We start from the raw sequence: 27,135 nt of genomic DNA on the forward strand, positions 1-27,135 counted from the left end.
TTTCATAAAATGTAATAGTTCTTTATTTATCACATAAGGTAAGAATGCACAAATACGCTAAAATCTACTATGTATACGGTATATATAATGCCAGGCAGCCGTAGCACTACAACAGCATGAACTAATAACAGCAAAGCTATCATCATACGCCAATGAAAAGTCTACACTCAAAAATACGTAACAGAAGAAGAGAGCAAACAATATCAAAAAGAACAGAAAATGCTTTTACATTAAACAGTCAGGTTACTAAATTTTTATGAAAATACGTATCTAAAAATCATGATCTGTAATACAGGATAAATTTTCATCTAAGACGAAAAAATTCAATGCTGCTACCACTATGGGAAAAGAACAAAAACAACGGTATATCTGTGAAAAAACTTCCCATCTTGTGAAGGGAAACCTATCTGTGCGGTTTGAAAAACTAGTGATTCGTGGGATTGGCTAGTTCTAAATGCTAGAAAAAAATCAGGTCTACCTTCTATTGTCATTTTATTGGAAAATGAACTCTGGTTTCATGAGTTTGCAATTGTAATAGGCAATACACCATAAATATGGCATCTATAAACGCATGATTGTGGAAATTTTGACTACATCACACATCTGCATGCATGTTGATTTTTTACAAAGCATGCACGTAAAAGATAAAATTCAATAAATGCTCTCACCCCTATATTCTATAAAATGAATCTCTCTATCCGCTTGCAACAAAGGGTTTTTTAAATACAGGGGTGGGTACGCTGTGTTGTGCTAATGGTTCCAGTGTGGTCCCAATTCAAAGTATCTGAGAGTTGCCTTTGTTTTAGTTGATTTTGGTGAAATGGTAGAAGATATATATTTCGATAATATCCTACCAATGTTTTTATAATTGTTTGTCAAAGCAAGCTATTAATGCTTGGTAAGTCCGTGCATGAGGCTTACTACAAAATAGCTGTATCACTCAGCCTGTCTTGACATGGTCACAATGTATAGTAATCTTGCTCTCTCAATAATTTACTGTTTTGAGATTTTTCACATTAAAAAGCTGATGTCCAATTCTTATATTTTTCGAAGCTTGACAATTCTTGTTTACAGAGCTGAAGGTCCTAGGCTTAATATCAATGACATCTGAAAAGCCACCATGAAAATATGAAACTTCAGTGGCCATTTCAGCCGTTCCTCATTTAATAAGTTCATTCTTGGCAAAGGTGTTTAAAACTGTAGCTTATCCTGCAAGCAATTTATTTATAATATTACCCTCTTAGAATGTTTTCTCTGGCCAATTAGTAAATTTGCAAATTATAAAACAAAAATCAGACAAAAAATATAGCTCAACTTGTCATGTTTGACTAAGACCTTCACTCATAGGACATATTGGTCGTTGGGCCTTGGTTTTGACCCAGTGACAGCTCCCTTCATAAGTCTGTATCAAACCAGGATGCAGCCAGTTGGCCATCTGCTGGTGGAATATCATCCAGATTTAAGTCGGCAGTTGGTGGTCCTAGGTCTGGTATCGGTGGTTCCATTGGGTAGTCGCCTTGGTGTCCCCCCAAGTCCAGGTCCTGCATAGGTTCCACTGGTATTTGTGGGTCATGGTAGGAACCTGCAAGCAACGGATTGATAATATGAGAACATCAGCAATTGTTTCTAACTGTGTGACTATTATGTTTCTTCAATGACACTACAGAGTTTGTAAAAATTGGCCTTTGTTACTGGTGTGTTTCAACTGATATGAATACATTTCAGTTTGAGTTGTTCAACCCTTTATAAGATCATTCTCCTAACACATTCGCACAAGCAGTGGTTAGTACATGCAATCAGTATTTCTTCTGAAACTGTTTTGTTTTTTTGCCTCAAGTCAATTGATAAACTTGAAAGGTATGGAGGACTAATGCTCACAGCACAATGGTATTTTGGGTAAAACATGGTATTCATGATGTGTTAGTCTGTTCCGTGCATTTTCCATTATTTTTATTTTGTATGTCATTTGCAATTTCTGTTCTACTCCAAAAAGCATCACCGTTGCCTGTATTATGTAACACACATTGTTGTTGTTTACATTTGAATTCTAGTGCCGACCAGAAATCATTTGCCGACAATAACAATCAATCTGTAAAAGCAAGGGCTGAGTTGACAAGCTGAATACTGTTTATCTCAACATGCATTAGAGAGACGAACAAGAAATTATGGTTGGCATTAAGAACAAAATTGTGAAAAAATTTTCAAAATTAGCAATACTGCCCCTTCAAGTTCATAATTTTAGCAAAATTGTGAGTTAAAAGTTGCTATCCAGATTACACTTATTTGATACCTTATGCAAAGGAACACTGGAGGTCAAGGCTGGTTCATGAGATGAAGGACAAAGTGTACATCATTTTTCTCACCTGATTGATGTCTGTGTATATCATGATGACCACCACTATGGACACTGCTAACACTGCTGTGATGAGAGTACATGCCTTCACGGTACATTTCGTCCGGAGGCAGCAGTGCACCGCCCACATCAGACAGATCTGTTGGCTGTTGGATATTAAAGTATAGAGGCCAGTCAGGTCTTGATGTTTAGAAAACTACTGTAGCTGCTCTTAAAAAGAATTCTATAGCCTGAATGCTGGTGAGAAATATTCCTAAAGTGGGGCGTGTGCACTCTGATGGATAGGGAGATAAATAGGACATGAGCTGGGGGCATTTGGGGATCCATCAGTCAGATGTTACAAATGGAATTAAAAGTTTCAGTGTACTAGCAATGTTGGAATTTAGCATGTTGATCAGAAAAGCGGTCAGTTCGCTTCAGTTGTCGTTTCAGACGGCAATTGCTATCATGGTTTTTACCAAATCCTCATTTCAACACGCTGATGGGAGGCAGCATTTTTCATAATCGTTGAAACTTTTTGAAAACAGTATAGGAAAAGTTGAGGGAAATTTTGGAAATTTTTAAAAATTTAATTTATTTAATGTAATTTAATTTTAAAAATTAAATATGAGTATTTAATCAAACACATATTACTGCAAATCAAAAGGTACTATACCTCTGACCACGGCATTGAGTCTGCACGGAAGAGAGAGCTGGTTAGTTCAACAGAAAGTCGTTTCTTATAGTCTTGTGGTTTATCTTCTGACATTCTGAAGAGGACAGCAGCAGCATATGTGGCGACACCTTCATTTCGTGAGTGTAAGAGTTCAGTAAGTGGTGCTGTTGCACCTTCTTGTTCAATGACTTCAGCACCTTCTTTATCTTGGGCCAGTTCACAGAGAACACCAGCGGCAACACGCTGGATATTGTCAACATTGGAGTACAGCAGCTGTTGGTAGAAGCAGAGAAACCATCATTATCACGCATGGGTAAATAAGTTCTTTTGACATAATCATTGCGATTTGCTAGCAAAGTGAAGTTGCAAACACCATGAAAAAAGTACAGCAATCACTGGAGTTAAAACTCAAAAGCATGGGTACACTGGCTAGCCCGATGAAAATGTATTTTACAAAGTAGAATGCCTCCATTAACTTTTTGAGCTGCAAAGTTCATCTGTCACTATCATGTCAGGCTGTATAAAACCAGTTGTAATTTCACCAAAGACTTGCCTATTTGCAGGCCGCCAAAAATGCACATAATGTAACAGTGATTTTTCGTGACTGACCCCTGTGACCCACATGCAAATTTGTATCATTATGTAAATTCACAGCCTCAGCTTTTCAAAGCTATTGAGCACAATAAAAATGATAACGCACCTGGACAAATAGTGGAATACAGTTGAGTCCTCTGATTATGGCACGGTTGTGTGGTTCACGGGCTAAGATGTGCAGGGCACCGACAGTGCCTTCAACTATCTCTTCCATACGAACACCATCGTTGAACCCACTCTGTTGGCTGCTGGAACTACCCATGGATGCTCGCTGCAAGGGTGGTGAAAGACACAAGACATGAGCTTTACACAAACTACACAACTTCTTTGATATAAGTTGAGTATGACCTTAATCCCCCAGCAGCTAATTTTCATTTATGTTGCAAACAACTATGCATCATGTAAAGTTCACCGAAATTCTTTTGCTGAAAAATTCTTTGTAGATAGAGATGAAAGTTCCTTGTTGAGCACATAATCATTCTCTGCCTTGAACAAAATGTTTGCTTACAAATATTACATTTACAAGGTATGGTGTTTGCACAGCATACACACTGATATGTAGTTATCATATCCCTCAATGACACATTGGGACAAGAATCAAGATTACACTTACCCTCTGTGTGTCTTGGTGAGCTCTCATCAGCAGCTGTACCAGTCTTGGCAGGGCTCCATGCTCTCTGAGAGGGGCATGGTTTGCTGGACAAAGGGCCAGGTTACGGATCAGTCCAACCACTGCTTTGATGAGAGGCCAGCGTGACGGTGGGTGAAGAAGCTTGACCAGTACTGGTAAGCCATAGTGTAGACGTACTGCATTTTGTGCCATCTCTGCTTCTGGGTGTCTGCTTGTCAAGTGGCGCAGAGCACACACCTGTGAAAACATAGAGTGTGCTTGGATCAGCCCCAGTGGACAGTGACCACTTTGATATTTGTGGATATCAATTCATCATCTGACATCAAAAATTCAAAATCATTACTCACTGTATAACAAATGCTTTGAAGCCTCATTGCAATCAGTTTATTGACAGCTTTTCTTAATTCATTTGTTTGCAATTTTATTGAGTCTAAGAGCTTACTTATCTCTGAACAAATATGACCAAAATATGTACAACATGGACTCGTACATAACTTTTACTCAAGATGGTGTCTGCGTCATAACTACCAAAACAGAGAGCGATAAAATGAACAAATTTTCAACCCAGAAACACAACAAAATTTAGTTTTTTTTAATGCTGAACATGTCTCTGCTTGCTCATTACAAGTGCTTATACAGAATTACACACTGAGAACACAGAAGTTCATAGATGCACAAAACACCAATAGTAACATGCTGCAACACATCAGTGAGGATGTGGGTACTGTAAGGGAATACTTACAGCTGGTTCTGTAATGTCTTCTCTGTCTCCAGCCTGTAGTATTGTCCTGACAAGGGCTTCAATACCTCCAACTTGGCACACAGTGATCTTGTTGCGGGCATTATTGCATGTCAGGTTAGACAGAATACCAGCGGCACACGTGACAACATTGATATCATTGGAGGAAAGAAGCTGCACCAACATCTGTAACAAACCTTCGATTCCATCCTGTGGGAGAGGAAAAAACCAGGCCATGAAACAACTATTTATTTTAGCATAGAACGTGGTACTTCAAACCAGTTTCCAAAGGGGGTACAAGTACACATCGGGCAAATATGTCAAAGATGGCAAGATTACTTCAAAAGTGGATTTTAAACAGCCGCTAAATCAACAAAACAACACTGCAGTCACACTTATTTGGTATGCAGTTTGCTACAATCAAAGTCATCAGCTCTATTTGCCTTCCTGAAATGTTCAGAATATGTAGTGTAAAAGGATTAAAGTCTCTAACTGTCAGAAGAGGATCACCATAAAACTTGTTGGAGTGTCCTCCCCACTTTGCACCCTCATCCCTCCTTAAAATAATCCCCCACACCTACAGTGCTGTTGCTACCTTTCGGCAGAATCCTAATTACAAAGTAACAAAAGACTCCCTGTGTTCTTGCCCCCAATAAACAGTTTGATGTGCCGACAGGGTCACTGGGGTTAGGATTTAATCAAATGTTTTCGGGTCCGACAAACACAAATGTCAACACTGGGACATGATAAATTTATGGCCGTGTACAGGTGGTACTGGTTTTGTCGCAGATCCGCCGTGAACCAATGCGGGAAATGTAGGTCGGCGGCTTTTTTTTGACAGCATGTTGATCAGAAAAGCGGTCAGTTCGCTTCAGTTGTCGTTTCAGACGGCAATTCCTATCATGGTTTTTTACCAAATCATCATTTCAACATGCTGGAGATTTTTATTTCTTAAGTTATGCTTTTATGTAGTATTGACAATAACCTGTCCTGACACAAGAAACATCCCTTAAGACAATGTGCCTTACAATTTTCCCTTAATTGATGAATATATAATGCACCAAAATATCAAAAAGCTTGGATTATTTAATGACTTTTTAGGTAGAACACAGCTCAGGGACAGACTACAGACAACCTTAAACAGAAATTATTAGTTTTGATCGTAAGTAGTTGCACTTACTGTACTGCAAGTATCTAACTGACATCAGTCATTCAGAAAACATACCAGTCTATAGCAAATGGAAGATTGCTCCAAAAACTAAACTGGTTAGGACACGGAGAATATGAAGTTGGCTTACCACTTTTGTACCAGCATCTGACAAGTTTCTGAGAGTCCACAAACAGTTCTGTACAAGTCTGTTACTTTGATGTCCAAGATGCATTCCCAAAGCTTGCATGCCACCTACAAAACCAAAGTACAATATTGATAAATATTTTCATCAGTCACTCTATTAGTAAAATCAGTACTATTTTACTAAAACTCTGATTCGCATAGATTTGTCAGTGTGTGGTTTAAGGTGGAACGCACCTCGGGGACAGACATTCGGACTCTCAAACTTTTACAATTCTCTTCTGATATACCACATATGGGGGTTCATTTTAAAGCTCTTGGTGAAGAAAACTTTTCACCGGCTTAGTTTTTCGAAATTCGAAAATTTTTATTTTTGTATATAGAGTTAAAGGCGGAGCCTCCCTTTAAAAGGGCACCAACCTATGGCAGCGTTCATTGTGTAAGTGGACACCAAACAGGCAACATGAGGGCACATGCTCCAGAAAATGCCACTTTTTAGTTTTTTCCGACCGCAAAAACGCTGACAGACTGCCAAGCAGTCAGCACGAAGCTGCTGCCGATCGAACTCTGTGGTTATATTCAAATTCTAACGTGACTGGAAGACGTTTTTTAAGGAAATTTGAGTGTGGTGCTGGGGAATAAATGACCGTTTGCAATTTGAACTGACCGTCAATCAAACGGTTATATAAGCTCTATTTGCAGGATTAGCAAAATGTGACAAAAGATTGAAATCAGTTTGGGTAATTAATGTAATAGAAATCAAACATCGTACTGGACATGTGTTTGACTAGGAGGAGAACTCAACTAATGCGAAAACCTGGGATTGAAAAGTGCGGCTTTAACACTGGGATGGCGGCCATTTTGAATTTCTAATATCGGTAAATCTTGGGTAATTTGTTTCTCTAGTACCAAAATTTGCATAGTGACCCCCTGTTTTTATTCTTGATTTTGAAAGAGAATGATTGAAAGATTCCTTGAGGAAAGTTAGAGCAAAAGTTTAAGTCTTTCACTTTCTAGGTGCATACTACCTTAAGTGAAACACGGGATGTTGTACTCTGTGCGATTTATAGTTTTTGACTAATTTTTTTTGCACCTGAGTTTGATGATTTTTTTTACCACAGGAAACAGGATGAAATCAATAAAGGAATTATCACACCAAATACAAGACAAGCCATCTCATGCGGTAGAGTTTGCATGCCTCTACCTTGAACATACTTCAACTGATAAGGCCAAGAACAAATAAATCACTGTTATCAAAAACATGCCTATTAATTTCAAATGATTAGAGTCAGAGGTTAATACCAGGTCAGGATGTTAATACAGGGTCAATAGAAACTTACCAGCTTCAACAATAGCGGGTTTATTGCTTGGACAGACGGACAATACTTTGAGGACACGGCTTGTAGTCCACAGCAACTTTTCGTAAGTGTAACTTCTCATGATGCGGACCAATTCTGCTGGGCCACCACTTGCCAAAATTATCAGCTGAGAGTTTAAGAATAGAAGAGAAACATTGAGCAAAACTTTGCAAACTACAAATGCATCGTCTCTAGAACTGTTAAATGATGAAATTCATTTCTGCTCATATCAAATAACTGTGCCACACATAATCAGATTCTGACATCTCAATTCATTTTTAGTATGGACACTGATTGTATTTTATAAGGACTGTGAAAGTCCATGTACCTTAGATTCTTGGTTGCCGTATGCAAGAATTTGCAGACAGTCTGTTGTTATGGCCAAGAACTTGACGTTGTTCCTTTGCAAAAGTGCAACCATCTTCTGTAAGCCACCGGCCAATCGGACGGCCATCTTAGAACCCTCCTGGTGTAACAGCAGGTTGTGTAAGGTGGTGATGGCATAGAACAGAACGGACTCAACTGGGGAACTGTTGGAAATATTAATGAAAAATACAGTAAATTCACATGATAACAACACTATTATCATCTGTTTAAAGAAAAAATGTGATCAGTCAAATGCAGCAAGATCTCAAAACTCTACTAGCCGTAATTATGAATGTACTGTCCATTATCATTTTTTATTTAATTTGTAAATTGCAGTTTCTCGTTCAACCCTCAACACTGAGAGTTCATTCCACCTATTCACAAAGCCTGTATGCAAGCAAGTTCCACTTATTCTTGATGACTAGTCCAGGATGACTGAATTTGAGTCCAAAATATGAATTCGAGTCCACACTATAAATTCATTTGTCAGTAACAATATTACATATTGTACAGGATACAGTGGTACTAGCAAGGCAAAGTAACAATGACAGCATGGTAATTGTGCACTGAATTCATGTTAAATATGATCCTAAAACTTACCTCAACAACTTGACCAGGGCTGGAATTCCACCAGATTTGAAGATTGAGAGTAAACCTTGCCTGTGATGAGATAAGTTGTGTAAAGTTCCAGCTGCACACCTGGTAGTCTCTATGTCATTGGTGTTGGCCATGGCACGAACCAACGCTGCAACCATCTGTGGTGAGTTCAAGATGGCGTGGCGACTGGCCTCTTTCTTGGAGAGTTGATGCACCATCATAGCAGCTTGGCTGACCACCACCTAACATACAGAAGAGAGAGAACCAAATTTTGGTTACTTTCACTACCGTGAGTGTTTTAGAAATATTTTGAATAACAGGAATTCTGGGAAAATTGCGTAATGAATGTACAGAATTAATTCTCTGTCTGATATACTAAATGTCTTCCCCTGACATCATGTCTGAAACCCCTCAAACTTGACTTGAGTTTGTATTTCTCATACAACATCAGTTACACACTCCTCATACATATGTCCTTTATTTGGATTCATTTGATTGTAACGCGATTAAAATGCAATTCCGTATGTACCTGGTCTTCATCGTTAAGTAATTTTGTCAATTCCGGTATTGCTCTTGTGGCTAATTCCGCATCGTCCTGGTAGTTGATCAGATTGACGACGGCATGCTTCAACATTTGGGATGGCTCAGCCAATCGCTGCACAGCAGTCGGATGCTGTGGATCAAACTGTGTGGATGGGATTTGTACGCCTTCTTCTAGAGTCTCTGGGAACATGGCTGCTCTCACACGCTGAGATCTGGTCTGATTTAACTGTTGGTTCATTTCTGCACAAAACACAGAAAATCATATAATTCAGTTTGTAACTATGCTTTGGTTGTACATATGCCATTTAACCCTTTGACTGCTGTAATTTTTCAAACCAAATTTTTAATGCAATATTTTACCAATTTTTGTGAACTTTTCTGTAAGTTTTTCGTAATTTTGGACCAAATGGATATCACATTTCATCGGCTACAGTTTTTTTATAAAAATTTTGGCAAAAATCAGAAAAAATTGGCTGTGCTATATTTTATAAAGGTGACAAAAATAGACTTTGGCGCTCAAAGGGTTAATTCAAAAAATCTGTAAGATCTATAGCAGTAGAAGTGCACTGAGCCTAACTTTTGTGTGGTGGCAAAATGCCAAACTCCTGTCAATACATAGTGTTTATCAACATTAAATGAGATTGCCTTTTGCCTGTCTTATCAATCACAACACATATCCGGTACAGTAAAGTCGTCACAAGGGACCTCATGAATATTTCCAAGTGACCAGCACTGTCCTGACATTGAGTGAAGTCAGTAAAACACTCACCATCAACTTGTTCCTGTGTGTAGTAGCCTTGTTCCCAGTTACTGAACATGGCCTGAGCCCCTGCCGCATCAAACTCGTCGTCATCGTGATGGCTTTTGCTGCTCAGTGATGGTGCTTGTGTGGTGGCGCCACTCTGGATTCCAGAGTCCCAGCCATGCTGCTGCCATTCCATGGTTGTCTGCATTGGGTCCTGCTTGGGCAGATCGTGGGGGTCTATGTACTCTTTGGATGTGATGGTGGTAGTTGTGGTTGTGTATGTGTAATTTCCACCTTGGCGACTCCGCACTTGTTGAATTTCATTTTCAATGCTCCTGTTCATGAAATGATTCAATAGGATGGTACATGTTAGTAAAAATCTACCAAAATGTCAAGTAACAGATGATGTTACCCTTTGAGTGGTGTAATATTCCCACCAAAATTTTACGGCTACATTTTACCAATTTTTAAGAATTTTTCTGAAATTTTTTGATAATTTTGGACCAAAATGGACATTATATTTCATTTGCTGCAGTTTTTTATCAAAATTTTTGCAAAAATCTGGGAAAAATTGATTAGGGTATATATATAAAGGAGATAAAAATCGACATTGGCACGCAAAGGGTTAAATCAACTAAGCTGATATGACCAAGTTTGTCCAAAGTAAGTGATTTTCACAGACTGTCACAATTTGTCACAATACTTGTCCTGATGTTGACATGCTACACAAATCCTGCATCCCCCATGACTAATCACTGTAATTTTCACAGACTGTCACAATTTGTCACAATACTTGTCCTGATGTTGACACGCTAAACAAATCCTGCATCCCCCACGACTAATGACTGTAATTTTCACAGACTGTCACAATTTGTCACCATACCTGTCCTGATGCTGACGAGCTAAACAAATCCTGCATCCCCCACGACTAATGACTAATTTTCACAGACTGTCACAATTTGTCACCATACCTGTCCTGATGCTGACACGCTAAACAAATCCTGCATCCCCCACGACTAATGACTGTAATTTTCACAGACTGTCACAATTTGTCACCATACCTGTCCTGATGCTGACACACTAAACAAATCCTGCATCCCTCCACAACTAATGACTGTAATTTTCACAGACTGTCACAATTTGTCACCATACCTGTCCTGATGCTGACACGCTAAACAAATCCTGCATCCCCCACGACTAATGACTGTAATTTTCACAGACTGTCACAATTTGTCACATACCTGTCCTGATGCTGACACGCTAAACAAATCCTGCATCCCCACGACTAATGACTGTAATTTTCACAGACTGTCACAATTTGTCACATACCTGTCCTGATGCTGACACGCTAAACAAATCCTGCATCCCCACGACTAATGACTGTAATTTTCACAGACTGTCACAATTTGTCACCATACCTGTCCTGATGCTGACACGCTAAACAAATCCTGCATCCCCCACGACTAATGACTGTAATTTTCACAGACTGTCACAATTTGTCACCATACCTGTCCTGATGCTGACACGCTAAACAAATCCTGCATCCCCACGACTAATGACTGTAATTTTCACAGACTGTCACAATTTGTCACCATACCTGTCCTGATGCTGACACGCTAAACAAATCCTGCATCCCCCACGACTAATGACTATAATTTTCACAGACTATCACAATTTGTCACCATACCTGTCCTGATGCTGACACACTACATTCCAAGGTGATTCTATAAACTTACTTGGCAGCAAACATTTCAATGTCAACTATAAACGTAAGTTTTTGAATGACTTAGTTAAGGTACACCAAGCAACAGAGGTATTTGGGACTTAATCAAGCAAGTTAGGTACACACTTTGACCTTGTTTTGAATGTCTCTAATGCAGAATTACACCAATTCAATGCCATTAAACTGACGATTTGATAAGTCAGTCAATGCAAATGAGATAAAGAAGACAACTGATGACATACTTTAGACATGATGAATGTACGACTCCACATCTGAAAATCACACCACCTTTATTACATAAAGCCAATCAAAATCTCTGGGTCACGTGACAGTCTGACATTTGAACTCCAATCTAGACAATTACATACCACAAGCCAAACAGCACAATAGTTTTTATCAGACAATGCAAGTACCAACTGTTATCTTGACAAAAATGCAATGCAGTTCTGGATATTTCTGAACTGTCAATCAATCAATGTTGTACCTTTCATTGTGTCACACTGATTGACTTATCACAGTGTTAAAACACACAGCATATCAGGCTTTTCACAACAGCACATCATGTGGGCATATACAAGGTGACACACCACTCAAACATTCTTTTTCATCAGATTAGAGATCAAATTTGAAATATGTATTTCAGGCAATGTAACTGACACATGTCCATCAATTTGAACAAAATATAAGTAAACCTACTCTATATTTTATTATTGTACCAAAAGATACTGCAACATGTCAAATTATATTACTTACCAAGATTATACTATTTAAACAATCAAATATGGTTACAGTACAATTTTATAATTTCCTTCAGTACTTTTGTGTGTATAGTTGTACAGAGAGTTTATCTAGAGGGAAGGCAAGGGTGTCTCACCTCATTTCTGCTTGCAGTTCATCTCTCCTGTGTGGGTTTTGGTGCATCTGAGTTAACACACGCTGGCGTTTATCTTCAAGCATACGAAGCAGGTGTTCTTCTGTGTTTCGCAAATCCTTCATTAGAGAAATCAACATCACCAGAATGTTAACCACTTACTCTGCAAAATACCCTGTCTTTATTTCTGTAAACCATCTGCAGAACATTACGACTTATATTTTGTTTGCCTTTCCTTTTTTTTGTTGATGAAAATGTGAAAATAAAATTGCAAGGTCTTGATGTATGATAGGTTTAACTTTAACCTGGTGTGTGATAAACCAATCTAACAACTCATCTAAAATAACTTGACATAATTTACCAATTTACTACCCCCCCCCCCCCACCCCAATGTCATGGACTCTCAACGAACGTACCAGATATAATTGATCAATGACCTCACAGGGTCAAATCTCAGTATCAAAACTATCACTTTCATTCACTGCTGCAGAAGTTTGATAGTTCCATTTGATTATCTGCATTCTTAAACCATGTCTGCACATCCCTTGGTGTTACACAGAAAGTACCAATCTATTGAATAATTCATTAGTCTGTGAAATTTGATACCAGTAATACTGTATTTCAAGAAACTGAAGAACAAAAACAGGAACACAACACAAACAGCAAGGGGTATTGTCAGTTTTGAGAGAGGTGAGCAGAAAGAAATGGTTAGCTGATACCCAACATTTAGGAAATGTAGCTGAGTAGCACATCAAAACAATGACATGCATTGTTAACTTAAGATGTTTCACCAAGTTAAAAATGCAGCCATAGTGTTGTGTATTTATCCAGGCTGTTTATGAATTCTCAACACGAAATGTGATGGAAACACGAGCAGAATGTGTCTCCAGACAGTCTGGATGGCCTCAGGAGTGCTGGATTCCATGTTAATCTACGGTGGACATTAAGTGGGTGAATCATTCTAATTCTCTTCATTAAATTGCATTATGAATGGTCATGAGTGGGAACCATTGACCTGAGTGGGTCAAATTCTTTGAATACCAACATGATGTATGGCGCAATTGACCAAATTATGTAATATATCATAAACACTGACACAAAGACAATTTCATTCGTCATTCTGTAATTTTCAGGAATCGTTCCTTGGCAGGGACGCCTTATCAGCTGTCAGATCCGTCATCATGGCAAAGTGACTGGTACAGCAAAGGCTGATCTGGAGTTATGACTGTCTCCAGAAGCAATAACATCAGATATCTGAACAATACACCTGTCACCTTGTCAATCACAGTCACAAGTCCCGGTGATGTATTGGTTCATTAAAGATAAACTTGCTATAAATAACTCCGGATTCCATCATCACCAAAGTATGTGTTTCTCTGTAGTTTTAACATTTTTGAATGCCTAATACCACAATAAACCCAATATGCATGTTTCCCTGGTTACAAAAGAATTGTCTTTTTCATGTTTGTATTTTAAATCCAATTTCATTTTTCTAATGCAAAGTAAAAGCTAGCCTATTAACACATTTCTCAGTCCCAAATTGCATTTTTTCCCCTCAAAATTGTCTGATAAAGCTGACAATCAGCAAGTTAAACTATTTCACATATCAAAATGAAGTGGTGACCTATTAGGTTTGATTAGATTGCCTTATTTCAAAATTTTGGCGAATGGGTAGCTCGAAAAAAATTTGATTATTCATATTATCATAACGTTAATTTTGTCTGCTTGCATATTTTTTCCCTTTATCAGATCATGAGACAGCAGAGGTTTGCATAATTCTGTATATGTTCTACGTGCATATGTATGAGAATAGAGTAAATTCTGTGTGTACTACATAACTTTATAAGACCACAACATAATACCACGATGCAATGAAAACTGGGAATCTATGATATGACAATTTGACAAATCAATAGGGAATAAGTTCTCTTTGTGCGACTGAAATTGTCAGAATAGATTTCACATAAAATCAATTCAATGTACGCTGAAGACAAGTTCTAGGATGCTTTATTGACAGGTTTGGTTTTTATAGGGTTAATGGTCTGATAAATCACAGTGACAGCTGGCTGTCTGGAATGTCTTCCAGCTCATATGAACATTGCTGAATTCATTCAACTGTACTCATTTACACACCGCAGCTCCATCTGTCAGCAAAGTGACCCCGTCTTCATATCACTTGACACACACATGATGAAATATGCAACTGCGACCACAAACGAAAGTCAAGGTTTTATACTTACTCTTTCTGTTTCGCTGAGCATACTAACATTAACATTAGCCATGATTGTAGTGTTTCTCTTTGTAGGCCCTCACATAAAACAACTACATAGGCGCTTGATCTGCAGAAAATGAGAAAAAAAAATATACATGTGAGAATGATGTAGACACGTAGGTCACATTCCATCGTAACATATGATACTCGGTAGTTAAATACAGACTTGTGCAGTGTAAACATACCAGAATGATTCTTTGTCAGAATGTTTGGCTGATGATGGAAGAATTCAGTGCGCACCTCAATTCAGGTAAATTTGAAATGCGTGCAAAGCTATCACACACTGATCAAACACAAATTCTAGTCAACGACAAAGTTTCTCATTCTGGTATGACATCAAAAACTAATAAGGCCACAGCTGAATAACAACATAAGAAAAACTGTTCGCCTTGTATATTAAACACATATGGATGTAAAGTCCATGATGCCAACAAAATTTAAATGGAGATGAATTTATTTCATTGACACCATTTGTGATTCAACACTAAGTACAGCATCTGACCCCCATGGCCTTTGTAATATGACAACCTGCCAATCTATAAATACGCACAGTTCAGACTAGTACAAACCTAAGCTATATCTGTCTGCAGTTTTCCACTTTACATGTAAACTCAACCGACAACTATGCTTCATGAATTCCAGCCATGTCAGACTTGGGGTCTCAGATAACTGATGGACTGGCATCAACCAAGTGTCAAGTCAATCTCAGCAGGAATTGCCTTTAAAGTTTCAATGAAACATACATGTAGAATGTATGTACATCCAGAACTGGGACTGATTCAGAAACGTAATTTCCTTTACAAAGCCACATACATGTAACATACTGCTTCTCAATTTCCATTGGATGTGAAAGTACCCCCACCGGTAGTTCTTAGCCATCATTAAAATGAAATACCCTTTCTGTCAGAACAATGAATGACGATCTGTTTCATAACAGAAGCCATTTACTTTTCCAAGAACTAACATACACTACCCTGCGATAAGGCCAGTGCAGATTTCAGCTATCTCAATCTTGACAAATGCACATGTGAACCTACTGCCATGTAAAGTACTTGCTAGATTACCTGCTGAAGTACAAACTTCTCTGCATCTGATAAATTAATTTCAAGTGCACCTAATACATGGGAGTTGGAATATTCCTTGGAAGTTGAGATAATTATATATGGGGAAATGTAATGCATGATTTAGAATTAGGGCAACGCACAGGCCATGGAGAATGTAACAACACCGTTTCACCACATGGCTGATAATCAGGTATAAAAGCCTACCTGGAGTATGAAATGGCTGCTTGAACAGCTCCTTCTGTCAGACACACAACAGTATCCTTGTCGCAATACAGTATTACAGGAACAACGATCGGGGAAAAATACCGGTAGTTATTTCAATGATAAGTTCCTGTATGGATCAGACACTGCTTACACACGATGGCAGATCATTATCACACTATTCCTATCCAATTTGCGACTACACATACAACCCCTGTACATACATCCCTTTACAATCCGCGAAAGCTTGTTCCGAGGTATGAGCTTATTCCCAGGTATGAAAGGAAGAGATCCTATATTTTGCTAGTGAGCATATAGAGCTGATGCTACGACTAATGCTTGAACACTGAATGGAAAAGATGTGACTGAAGCCTGTTTTCGACAAAAAATCGAAGGTCGCCTGTTTATCTTTTCCAAGGTCGAATGTGACTGAAACAACCAATATGGCTAACAGTGGGGAATGGAAGCTGTTTTGAAATACTGTGTGTGGATTGGTCAAGGCTCACTGATTAGCTATTCTAGTATGGGAGTCGCTAAACATTACGACTTGATTTACGACTTCACTAGCACAGTTGCATGGTGACGCAGTAATTTATCGAACGTTGCCCTATGCAAAACACAAACCTTGACCATAAAAATCCTACAAATGACCTAAAACGTGAGGACAGCCATCCTGTGACGCAAACCCGCTACGCACCCTACATTTCAAGTTGGCAGTTTGCAGTCGTAAACAAATGTATCGCGAACGTGCGACTGTACTTACAATATGGTTATATTTTTACAATTCCTCGAAAAATATTTAAAATGTAATACGCAAGTGCATTTTTTCCCTGCGGTGAAACCCATTTTAATACTAGACACTTACTTTTGACATTTGTTGATATACAAAGGAGATTGATCAAGTGAAATCAGCATACAAAAAACTCAGTAGTGTTGGAGACCTCTTTCTTCCGGTTTCGCTTTTTGATGAAACATCTATGAATTATTTCTTTTTCATTGGACATGTTAACTGGATACAACATTAACTGTACACAACAATAGTAAACTTCCAAAGGACATTAAAACTTATTATAATTCTTCATGAAGGTAAAATTTCACAACCTGTTTGTTCATGTAAACCAACTGTTGCACAAATAAAAGTTGATCTATCACCAGGCTTGAAATTTGTTCAAAACAAAGGTTGTGTTCAACATGGGCTTTCGGATCACTATGGCAATTTTTGCACTTTTCTCTCAAATACTGTACAACCTACTGCCTATTGTAATTCTCTTGATCAAACTGACAAATACACTCTATACAAAGTATCCATTCCTTTTTCATCACATTGAGTTTTGTTAAACATCCTTAACGGAAGTCTTCAGATATACTCAGTCATTTTGGTATTTAACAAATAAATGCATATTTGTTGATGGACACTGTACAGATAAAATATTAATTACATGAACTTTGGGAAGATTGTTTGATTTACGAGATCCTCAAAAACTCTGATACATTTAACTACATTTCAGGTTTTTGTTATTCTTTGGGGGAGGAGGGTTTGTACACCTTTAAATATTTTTAGGGGGGTTTGTAGAGAGAAAATGACCATAACCCTGACTTTGTGTCAACAATTATGTCAAACTTTTCATTTGTGAAAATAGCATTTCTTTCAGCTGTGCACAAATAAGATGAAGCAGATGATGAATGCGAAAACTAGTAAAACTGAACTTGAGTTTCAACATGGAAACCCACATGGATTATTTGAAAGCAGGTGAGCTCTGGGAAAATAACCACGGGAGTTGTTTTTGTCAATTTTGTTTGCTTCAACCCCCCTCCCCTCCCAAATGATTCAGCTGCCATGGAATTTGCTGCAATAGTAGTCTTGAAAATAAAGTGCTTTGTTGACAACACAACCCAGGTAGACCAAGCATGCATACACTAAGTGCTTCCATACATAGAGCTTCCTGCCTACTTGTATGCAAATGAAACACACCCTAGAATGCACAAACTGGGCACCCTTTGTCTTCTGACAAACAATATTGCTTTCCAAAGATGGTCATAGGTCAAGGGAAACAGAAGGGCTAACAAAGGCCACAGGGATCTGGCTGTCTTTACCAGGTGTCTTTATGTATAAACATTAAAACATTCACCTTTCTGCAAAACAGAATTTACCAACAATTGAAAGTACTACGACCCCCAGTTGAAAATACATGTACATCAGCTTAGTCTGATGAACTGTGCTTTTCTATGACAGTCCCAGATTCTCTGACACAATTCAACCAGATCCACGGAATTGAGAGACCTAGAGACAAGTCAGGGTTTGAAATGACCAATATTTTTAGAGTCTGCTATTTATTCTATTGTAACTGTTACATAAACTGTTATATCCTATATTTTTATATTTGACATTTACAGTTTGACTGAGACAGTTTCTGTTCATTCCTTTTGAACTTTCATTTCAAAACGGATGTTTAAAAAGTATGAAATTACTTAAAAATAAACAAAGCTGTCATGATGTTATGAGATCAGTTTGCAACTGATAATTCTCAGCGCATTTCATTTCCCACACTGACGTATAAATTCTTTTATGAAATGGGTAAATATTCAAAACGATCAAAAAGTCACCTTGTTCCATTGATCCTTCAAACTTTACACTTCTAATTGTATAGTTCATCACTTACAAAATTTTATCAATACTGAAACAGAGAAACACAGTATTAACTTCTAATTGGTAATTTTATTGACCAGTATTTGGAATAAATGGCACTTTCTCAGAGTCTGAAAACTGCCTGTCATTGATTTTGAGATGGTAGGTTAATTACTTCCAGTTGTTTTTATGAATATGATGGATCATTAAACTACTATGTATCAAAACAAAACTGGAAACGTAACTGTCAGACATTACTATTCCATTTATAGATTTGTTGATGATATACATATAGAGTTTTTGCTGAAAACATGACACAAGACATCAATAAGGCAACATGAAAATTATTTGGGTTGTAGCAAATATTTCTGAAGCTATCCCCATCCTAATCTCAGTGAAAAGAATTTACTTCTATATCTTGTTTACACTGGTGGTAAGTTATAATTAGTTTGTAACAGCTTTCATTCAAACTAGCCACTGAGAGGGTGGTTGAGCTGCATTCAATGTACTAGGCTGATGCAGGAAGGAAAGTCTAGAGTGGCCTATGGTACCATCTACATGTTTATCATTATTCATAGAGTATTTTTGATAAGGTTTGAGAACCCAGTACCACTTCTGATGTTCCCTAATACGATTGAATTGGCATACACACTGGGAGGTAGGTAAAATGATTATGAAAGAAATTATAAATTTCTGTACATGTAGGTGCATGTAAAGTAGACCTATTGATTTAGAATTCTGTGATCCTATTGAGTGGTTCACTTGTTTGATGGAGGTACTGGTGTAGAATCATCACTGAATCTCCACATCCTGGCTCAAAAATTACTTGTTCAGGACAGGAGACCCATAATTTGTTACCGGTTTGTACTACACTTCAGTTTTGACCAAATGTAGTTCTACTTTTTATACAAACACAATGCATGTAGAATTAAACGCTCTCCTTGGAGTCAAGCATACAAAAATATTCTCTTTTTTCTGAACAACAGTAATGGTACAACTTTGATACCATTGACAAATAATGTGTTTGATGCTGTTGTAAATTCTTTTTAAATTCCACATATGATCAGTATTATAACCCTTACAGTCAATCTATGCAAAATCTTTGAGCTTATGACAGTTACCTTTGGAGCAACACAGACTTTTTCAAATTGAAATGGGCACGCTGAGGAGAATTTATCACCAGTTTATTGTAAGATTCACTAAAACTTACATGCCATGTATTTTGGAATGCTGACAAACATCTTCCCCACCTATTGTTTTACCCAATACAAAGTGTTAAAAGAGCAATTTTAGAACTCAAATATTTCAAAACAGAGCTCTATCAGAATAGTTAGGTTCTCTCCAAGAGAGGTACATCGATATCAACACAATGGAAATGTACACTGAAGAATTTTTGCAAATTCCAATGACATAAAATAATGAATGCGGACATGAACACATGAGAGCGGGTATTGTACTGGACTAGTTCAGTCTAGACACCATAAACAATTCTCATGAGAGCAACACGGAATGAGAATGGGGGAAAGTGAATAACCCACTTCCCTTACTATTTCCACGGACACCAGGAAAGCTTAGCCGTTGAAAAGCTCTGAAATGCGCCAGTCATTAGGATTCAATTCATGTGGTCTTTGTATGGATGACCCTCTACCCAATGTCACCTGCATCGCAAAGGTCAATCACATGACCTTCAGTGGCTAAAAAAATACAGGTAGTTACTCCCACAGACAATTCAGATCGAAGTCTGGTTTATAATCATCACAAAAGTATGTCTAAAGTTCAGACATTTACAAAGGTGTCAGGAAGGACATGTACACCCCTCTAAACCTTTTTGAAATGCCTACCGAGTTCTTTGTAGCATTATATACATACTGTACTGACAAGAATTCACAGGTTTTAAGAAATGTGTTAAAATGATCTTGTCAGATGAATGATTAAAATAGGGACACCCTATCTTTTTAATGATTATCAGACAGTTACTTTTGATAACACAGTGTGATAATGTTGAATTAATGACTTGACTTGTCACAAAATCAAATAGGGCAGATACTGGTCAATTTCAGACGATTCCCGCCATCAATGACTGACCAGTCACCCTGATTCTACATATGTGTAACAGCTGGAAGAAAAACTCTCTGCAGAGGGGAAGAAATCAACTTAAATCAGAGTTATATTTGGTATTGTCAAATCATTAAAGTTAACAGTTCAAGCCATATTGACCTTTACCTACAAATGCTGAACATCAATCTACAGTCTGTCTACTGGTAGAATCAATATTTACATTCAAAAACATCAATATTAATTATAAGAGTTTATACATTTGTATCAATATTAACATGAGGCAACCACTTTTCATCAACAAGATGTCATCCCTGGTACTATCTTTATGTAAAACCATCACTTCCCCATTGATATTCCTTCTTTCATTTTTGGAAGACTTTTTACGTAAGGGGTGTAGATTTTTAGTCACAGAAAACAGGCGTAAGTAAAGTTTCTGACATCCAATATTCATGAAAGCAACACAGTGTACATACACATGCAAGTATAGATGTCTGCATTGGCACTTTCTAGTCCTCACCTGAGATTTCTGAAAGCTTCACAACACTGAATTTTGTTACCACGTTTTGTTGAACTAACTGGAGTTGTAGTTGCATAAGTAGACTGCTCTCACTCAGTGTAACTTCAACTCATGCATAGAGAGACAACCAGGGCAACTATTGGGATACCAAGTCATCCACTAAGGCATGCTCATCAATCTTGGGAATACATGTAACATCTTTGATATAGATGGCAGCTATCTTGTCATTGGAATAAATCCAGAAGTCTGACATCTACATGTATGCTATTCATTTTTGCTGGAAGTAATTGTGTAAGTGTGCCCCATTTCACTTGCAGACTTCACTTGTACAAAAGAAGAGATAACTCTCACACTAGGCTACAGAACAACTAAATTATAAATATCTGTCTTTCCAGTTCTGGGAAACTCATGAATTTGCTCAAACCTCTTTATAAATATTTCACATCTTTGAAAAAAATTGCATTCTACTTTATGTTCTTGTTTTGTTTTTTTTCAAAATCACACTTTTTTTTAAGGAGAACGCTGCCTACTACATGTTTATCCCTATGCCTGCCATGTTCATATTTCACCGTCAGGTCAAGTTTGTTAAAACTAGTGTAGCAAAACATGACCCATATGGTGCATTTTAACAAAGACTTGAAGATTTGAAAGTCCCTGAAGACAGATACCGTAAACATGATTTTTACAGACTAAAGCTGCTATAACATGTCAAGCCAAGTTGGTGAAAATACATATTGTTTTGGCTCAATACTGCTTTTTACTGACTTGGCGGATGGGGAAGTGATACTGTCTGTCAGGTAAAGGGTTAAAAAACTGTATATGAAATCACCATCTATTGAGTAACTATATACCCACACCCATACAGTCATCAAAAGTACACAGAATTGTATGACATCACCATTTTGAAAAATATTTATTCAGACATTTGGGACACCTGTTATCTTGTTTAACACCTGCACACATATCTTTTTAAGCAAGTCTATAATCAGTGACTTGACACTTTGGTTAGGGTGCATATGGGGTCAAAATATTATGAACACAAACAAATTCACATCCAAATGTAACACAAATTCGTGCTCTGGAAAAAGTGTTCAGAGCGAATAACCCGACACCAGCCTAGTTACACTATCTGATGTAGGAACGTTGCCAGCCATGTACTGGCACAGGGCTTCATCATGCCTCCTACACTAAAGCAAATACAGGGACTATTGTGGTATGTGAATACCTAAGGGAACAGGAAATGTCACATTGCAACTGCGAATCCAACTCTCATAACTTTGATGTATGAAGCAAAAATAAGTAACATCAGATTTTCTGATTAATATTGTGAACTATTAGCCAACTTCCTTAAATGCAGATGTCAACTCTATGTTACTTAAAAGCCCACTCTCCCCCAAAATATTCATTTTCACCATTAAATACGGTCTTGGGAACACATGGAATGCAAAATATTCTCCCACCTATGGAAAACAGGAAACAGTTGGTATGCCCAGAAAGGTGTGTTTGCTGGTATTCTTTTTTGAAGTCATGAACTAAAGCCCCCATTCTTCCGATGGCCTCAAGTGACTAATATATTCCAGTCCAATGACAGACCTGACCTCTTTGCCTGTTCATTTCAACAGTCTAGGATATCTATTTGCATATTGTCAAGTTTGAAATGGAGGTTATTTGCATGTAACACAATGCAGCATCATTATTGTTGACCCCCATGATTTCAATAACAAGTTGACAAGCTACACACTGCGGCAGTATAGGGGTCGTGATAATTAGGCCTGTACGTACCCGCACAACACGAAATTGCAAAAGTTTGATTTTTTCATTGAAGAGAAAAACTCGTGAGGAGATTTGCACCTGTTTGGAAACACATAGTTGTCGAAAAATACACATATGAATGATCACATCAAACTAGGATTTGGTCACATGGTGCACCAAGCTTGTTCCCAATCTAACCGGCTTCATGAAATTTCATACAATGTATTCGGCAAGCGAATGTTTAAAAATGTCACCAACATGAACAAAAAGCCCCGGCACTTAAGGTACAATAAGCCCGATGTGATAATATGCTTTGGTGATAAACATTAAATCTCGCTCAACAGATGACAGGCGACAATTCTGTGAGGACTGAATTATAAAGGAATGAACAGGCGAGTGAAAACACACATTTCAGTTACAGTATGAGATAAAACAGTCATGAACTTAGCCACAGTTGGCACAAAACGACCGCCTTGCAGTTACTGGCGCTTGCTTCACCATGGAGGTGGTAGAAGCCATACTACCTCCATGGCTTCACCACGTCACCGTGACAATGGGAAAGAAAATGGAAGACGGTTCAAAAATTGCATGCATTGTCACACTCATCAACGTTTTCAACGTCGAAAGACATAACCGTGTAAATGCAACGAAATCTAGCCTCATTTAGAGACCGTGTAAGACGAGTTATACGTGGCTTCTTTTTCAGCGCAAATCCTTCGTCGCTCAAAACAAGCCATGATTTGACCGGAGCCCAACAAAAGTGTACAACTCTCCTTTACACTGATACGAACTCATTATGCACGGTTTTGTAAATATACACACACAGCTGAGTCTGACCCCAAAGGCGCAGATTTTAGCACACAATGTAAATTCTGTTCGATCGTTTGAGTTTCACAGATAGCCTGAGTTGATGAGCTGGTCAATACATGAAGCCTTCGATCACACAAGTGCACAAATAGCAGCAAAAATTGAGTTCAGTAAAATGTGGCCTTTTTCAAGGTAGTTGACACTCAAATACTTCACGGAGGGGTATACATTACCACAGCTCCACTTTGCAGTAAATATCTCCGAAAAGTGAGTGAAACAAACGTTAAATGATGTAGATACCTACTTACCAAAAGATCAGGGCCTACAAAACACTACTGTTAGTTGCTGTGGACAAAATATACTCTCAGAAACGTTCAAAATAGAGGCAATTTCCAGACACAAAATGCAGACATAAAATGGCGTGGTTCATGCCAATGTAACGAACAACGCTCGGGAGTACGAGGTGTCAATCAAACTCAAAATCCTTCCGAGGTGAAGAAAATAGTCCCATGTCGAATGCTCGCCTTTCAGGATCTTCGCCCTTTGTTAACTCTTAACTGATTTTTATCTAATTGCAGAATGAAAATTTGACTTACAAGCGGCACTTCTATCTCCGAAAACTCCGTTCCACATTGGAATCACGGACACACTAACTGTGCGCATGTATAATCTGTAGGTGGTTATAAAGTTCTAAACATACTCACTGGATCGGAATGTGTCAGCAACGAGTGTACACTTTTCAATACAATACCCAGCCTTGATTTACATGAAAATTAAATTCCCAAAACAACTTTCAAATCCTCCTAAACATGTTAACACCAAACGCGACTTATTTTGCAGTTAAAACTTAACTTCTTAACGATTTTTCTGAGGAAAAAATACATTTTGTAAATAATTCCAATATCCAACTTTCAACATAAAAACAATGAACAGCAGGGTTTGCTAATATTCAATCAATAAGACACGCCCAAATGGGCAAAACCATTTATTCAGACAGGTATGGATAGGACATAGCGGTTGAAGTATTTTTAGACAATAAACAATCGATAGGAGAAAGATTTGAACGCATTCATCAGCATTAAATATGTTTGTGTTAAGAATTTGATTTTCCCTAATTCGTTCTCTACTAATGCGCCTGTTTTTTGCTGCATCCGCTTCTCATTTTTTAACAATATGCGACAATAACTATGTGACTAATCGTGAGAATGTTTCGATATTGGCCTAGTTCCTGTGTGTATTTAATAGCGGAAAAGAGCATTGCAGAGGACTGTGCAACCAATACTGTAGCACTGGCAAGTAAGTATAAATATTAAAGCCTGGCATAGGCCTGGAGTGGGCAAAAGGCTCAATTACAGCACAACCCCTTTCCACCATAGAGGGACTGTTATGATTAAAGTTGTCCTGCGTTTAAACCAAATTTGAAAGAAATTGCGGGAGAAATTAAAAACCATAGACACTAAATGCTCTATGTTATGACATTGGTAGAATGGCAAATATTCAAAAGAAAAATCCAAAAAACTTCATACCTGAAAGACAAAATGCACAATAGCTGACCTGTCTCACAACGCTTGCTTGGTTTCAAATTTTGCACGTGGTGCTGGTGAACCAACTTGCTCATGAGTCGGTTGCTGTGAGCACCAGTTGTTCGTCTTACGTAACATTGACTTATGAACTTGATTTTTCAATAGGCGGGGAAGTTTGAATAGCTTCATTACCTTAGCATTGTTCTGGAGTTAATTGCAAATAATTGTGATGGAAAAGTGAAAAGTGAAAGTAGATGGGTGAATGATAATTGCTCCGCTTAGTGTTAAGACGTTTCTTTATTGTACACCTCGTGAGTGCGAAAAGGAGGGAATGTATTAACAGTGCAAGCACAGAAAGCGTTTTTACATGTTAACTATTGCACTTCAATTGTTCCTGATGCTGGTGAGGTGTACACATAATCAAGAGACAGCCTCGACTTGACGTAATTCGGAGATGGTTATGAAGTTTTGATCCATCTGAAAACTGGTGCGGCGCATATGACATGAATCGCATTCATTTTAGAATTTAGCTTCATTTTCAGACTTATTTATTTATTTATTTATTTCTCTATAAATCGGACATCAATTGTCCATAGAAACACTATTACAAAAATGAAAGAATAAACTTAAAGACACGTGGAATAAAGCACCGGAGAGGGTGCTGACTGATTTTCAGACTAACAGTACTTTTTTTGTTCACTTTCAATACTTTAGAATAGCTACTCGATATCCCCCCGTCAACATGGTAAACTGGTCGCAGATTTGACCTAAAAGGACGGCTTCACTGTTGTGCATGTGTAACTTACAAATTTATTTCAGTGAATAAAGGTAAGGTTCATTTGATCGACCAGAGAGGAATGTAATCATGTTCAACACTAAATTGAGGTGATTAAAATGTTTCAATATATAGCTGTGATGGCAAACTTTACTTTAATTAAGTCTAGAAGTCGATTGCTTGCACGAAATTCTGAAAAAAAAGTTCCAATTTCTATGAGGCTAACATGAAATTGCGCACCACTGTATAAGATACACTTGGACCTCGCAATGTCGATAGCAAGAACTCCTCAGCTCAGCTACGTGTGTACAGGTGAGGCGTCACGTGTGATTCGCGTTCGGGCTACTCCATCCACGCTTGCTAATGCTGGAGTGTATCAGCCTAGATTTTCATAAACTTAATATCAAATCTATAGATACCGAGATAACAACGGAAGTGATCACGCTGCTATGAGATTTCACGGAGATAAGGTCTTCACCGTTCAAATTTTGCCTGCTTATTCCTGATGGCGCCACAATTTATAAGCCCTATTAATATCCCACTCTTAATACATGTATATTTGTTCGACGTTTTTGACCACTTTCCGAATTCAAGCTGATGCTTGTATTAATAGTGGCATTAGCGGTTTTTTCACAAACTATGTTATAACATTAACTACGAAAAGTATACATGGCAAAACGATCCGACCAGAAACAGGCGGAAAACGCTAAAAATGTTTTGAGTAGGCCTGGGCGCCTTTCGTTGGCAGCAGCCAATGTCACTAGCTTGTGCGATACTATACAATTATGATCTGGCAACAAACTTGCGACCGCGAGAGACCAAAGTATCTTTGTTACAAATTAACACGCAAACTGGTGAGATTATAGTATCTTTCCGAGCAATTATTGAAGAAATTTATACAACGAACATTGTGTGTTAACTCGCTAACGCTACAAAGTATATAGATAAGACCAATATGGCCAACGACAAGAAGAAAATATTTATCAATAAAAAGGAAATTGTGTAGGAAGGGGTGTGAGCCACTTCCAGAGCCGAAACTTTTCCAAGACCTCGAAGGTGCACCCAATCAAACTA

The 27,135-nt window shown here is 38.0% G+C and overlaps 1 protein-coding gene and 2 non-coding genes across 6 annotated transcripts; all 3 read right to left on the reverse strand.

Moving 5' to 3' along the window:
• LOC139143334 (catenin beta-like) lies at positions 1 to 25,385 on the reverse strand. Of its 4 annotated transcripts, none has more exons than XM_070713570.1 (15): positions 25,290 to 25,385; positions 14,707 to 14,805; positions 12,470 to 12,585; positions 9,897 to 10,207; positions 9,114 to 9,367; positions 8,588 to 8,826; positions 7,950 to 8,151; positions 7,604 to 7,748; positions 6,271 to 6,374; positions 4,976 to 5,182; positions 4,216 to 4,470; positions 3,709 to 3,873; positions 3,009 to 3,281; positions 2,364 to 2,499; positions 1 to 1,582 (listed from the first exon to the last, which is right to left on the reverse strand). In XM_070713570.1, exons 2-15 carry the CDS (start codon positions 14,746 to 14,748, stop codon positions 1,395 to 1,397), a joined length of 2,637 nt encoding a protein of 878 aa, XP_070569671.1. In that variant the 5' UTR covers positions 14,749 to 14,805; positions 25,290 to 25,385; the 3' UTR covers positions 1 to 1,394. The 4 variants fall into 4 exon arrangements, with proteins under 4 accessions (XP_070569671.1, XP_070569670.1, XP_070569668.1 ...); XM_070713569.1 differs by lacking the exon at positions 25,290 to 25,385 and adding an exon at positions 24,360 to 24,721; XM_070713567.1 differs by lacking the exon at positions 25,290 to 25,385 and adding an exon at positions 24,072 to 24,241.
• Positions 2,746 to 2,818, reverse strand: LOC139144620 (small nucleolar RNA SNORD49). Its single transcript, XR_011554831.1, has one exon. It is a non-coding gene; the product is annotated as a small nucleolar RNA SNORD49 (small nucleolar RNA).
• LOC139144619 (small nucleolar RNA SNORD49) lies at positions 5,820 to 5,901 on the reverse strand. The gene has a single exon (XR_011554830.1). It is a non-coding gene; the product is annotated as a small nucleolar RNA SNORD49 (small nucleolar RNA).
• Positions 25,386 to 27,135: the final 1,750 nt, after the last annotated feature.

The sequence above is a fragment of the Ptychodera flava genome, chromosome 11, assembly GCF_041260155.1.
Source record: "Ptychodera flava strain L36383 chromosome 11, AS_Pfla_20210202, whole genome shotgun sequence".
Lineage (NCBI taxonomy): Eukaryota > Metazoa > Hemichordata > Enteropneusta > Ptychoderidae > Ptychodera > Ptychodera flava.

Coding starts and splice junctions, on each gene's coding strand:
- LOC139143334 (XM_070713570.1), bottom strand. CDS start 14,748: ATGGCTAATGTTAATGTTAGTATGCTCAGCGAAACAGAAAGA. Junction 6,375..7,603: donor ACCCGCTATTGTTGAAGCTG/GTAAGTTTCTAT, acceptor TTGGTTTTGTAG/GTGGCATGCAAGCTTTGGGA. Junction 1,583..2,363: donor TATACACAGACATCAATCAG/GTGAGAAAAATG, acceptor CGTTGCTTGCAG/GTTCCTACCATGACCCACAA.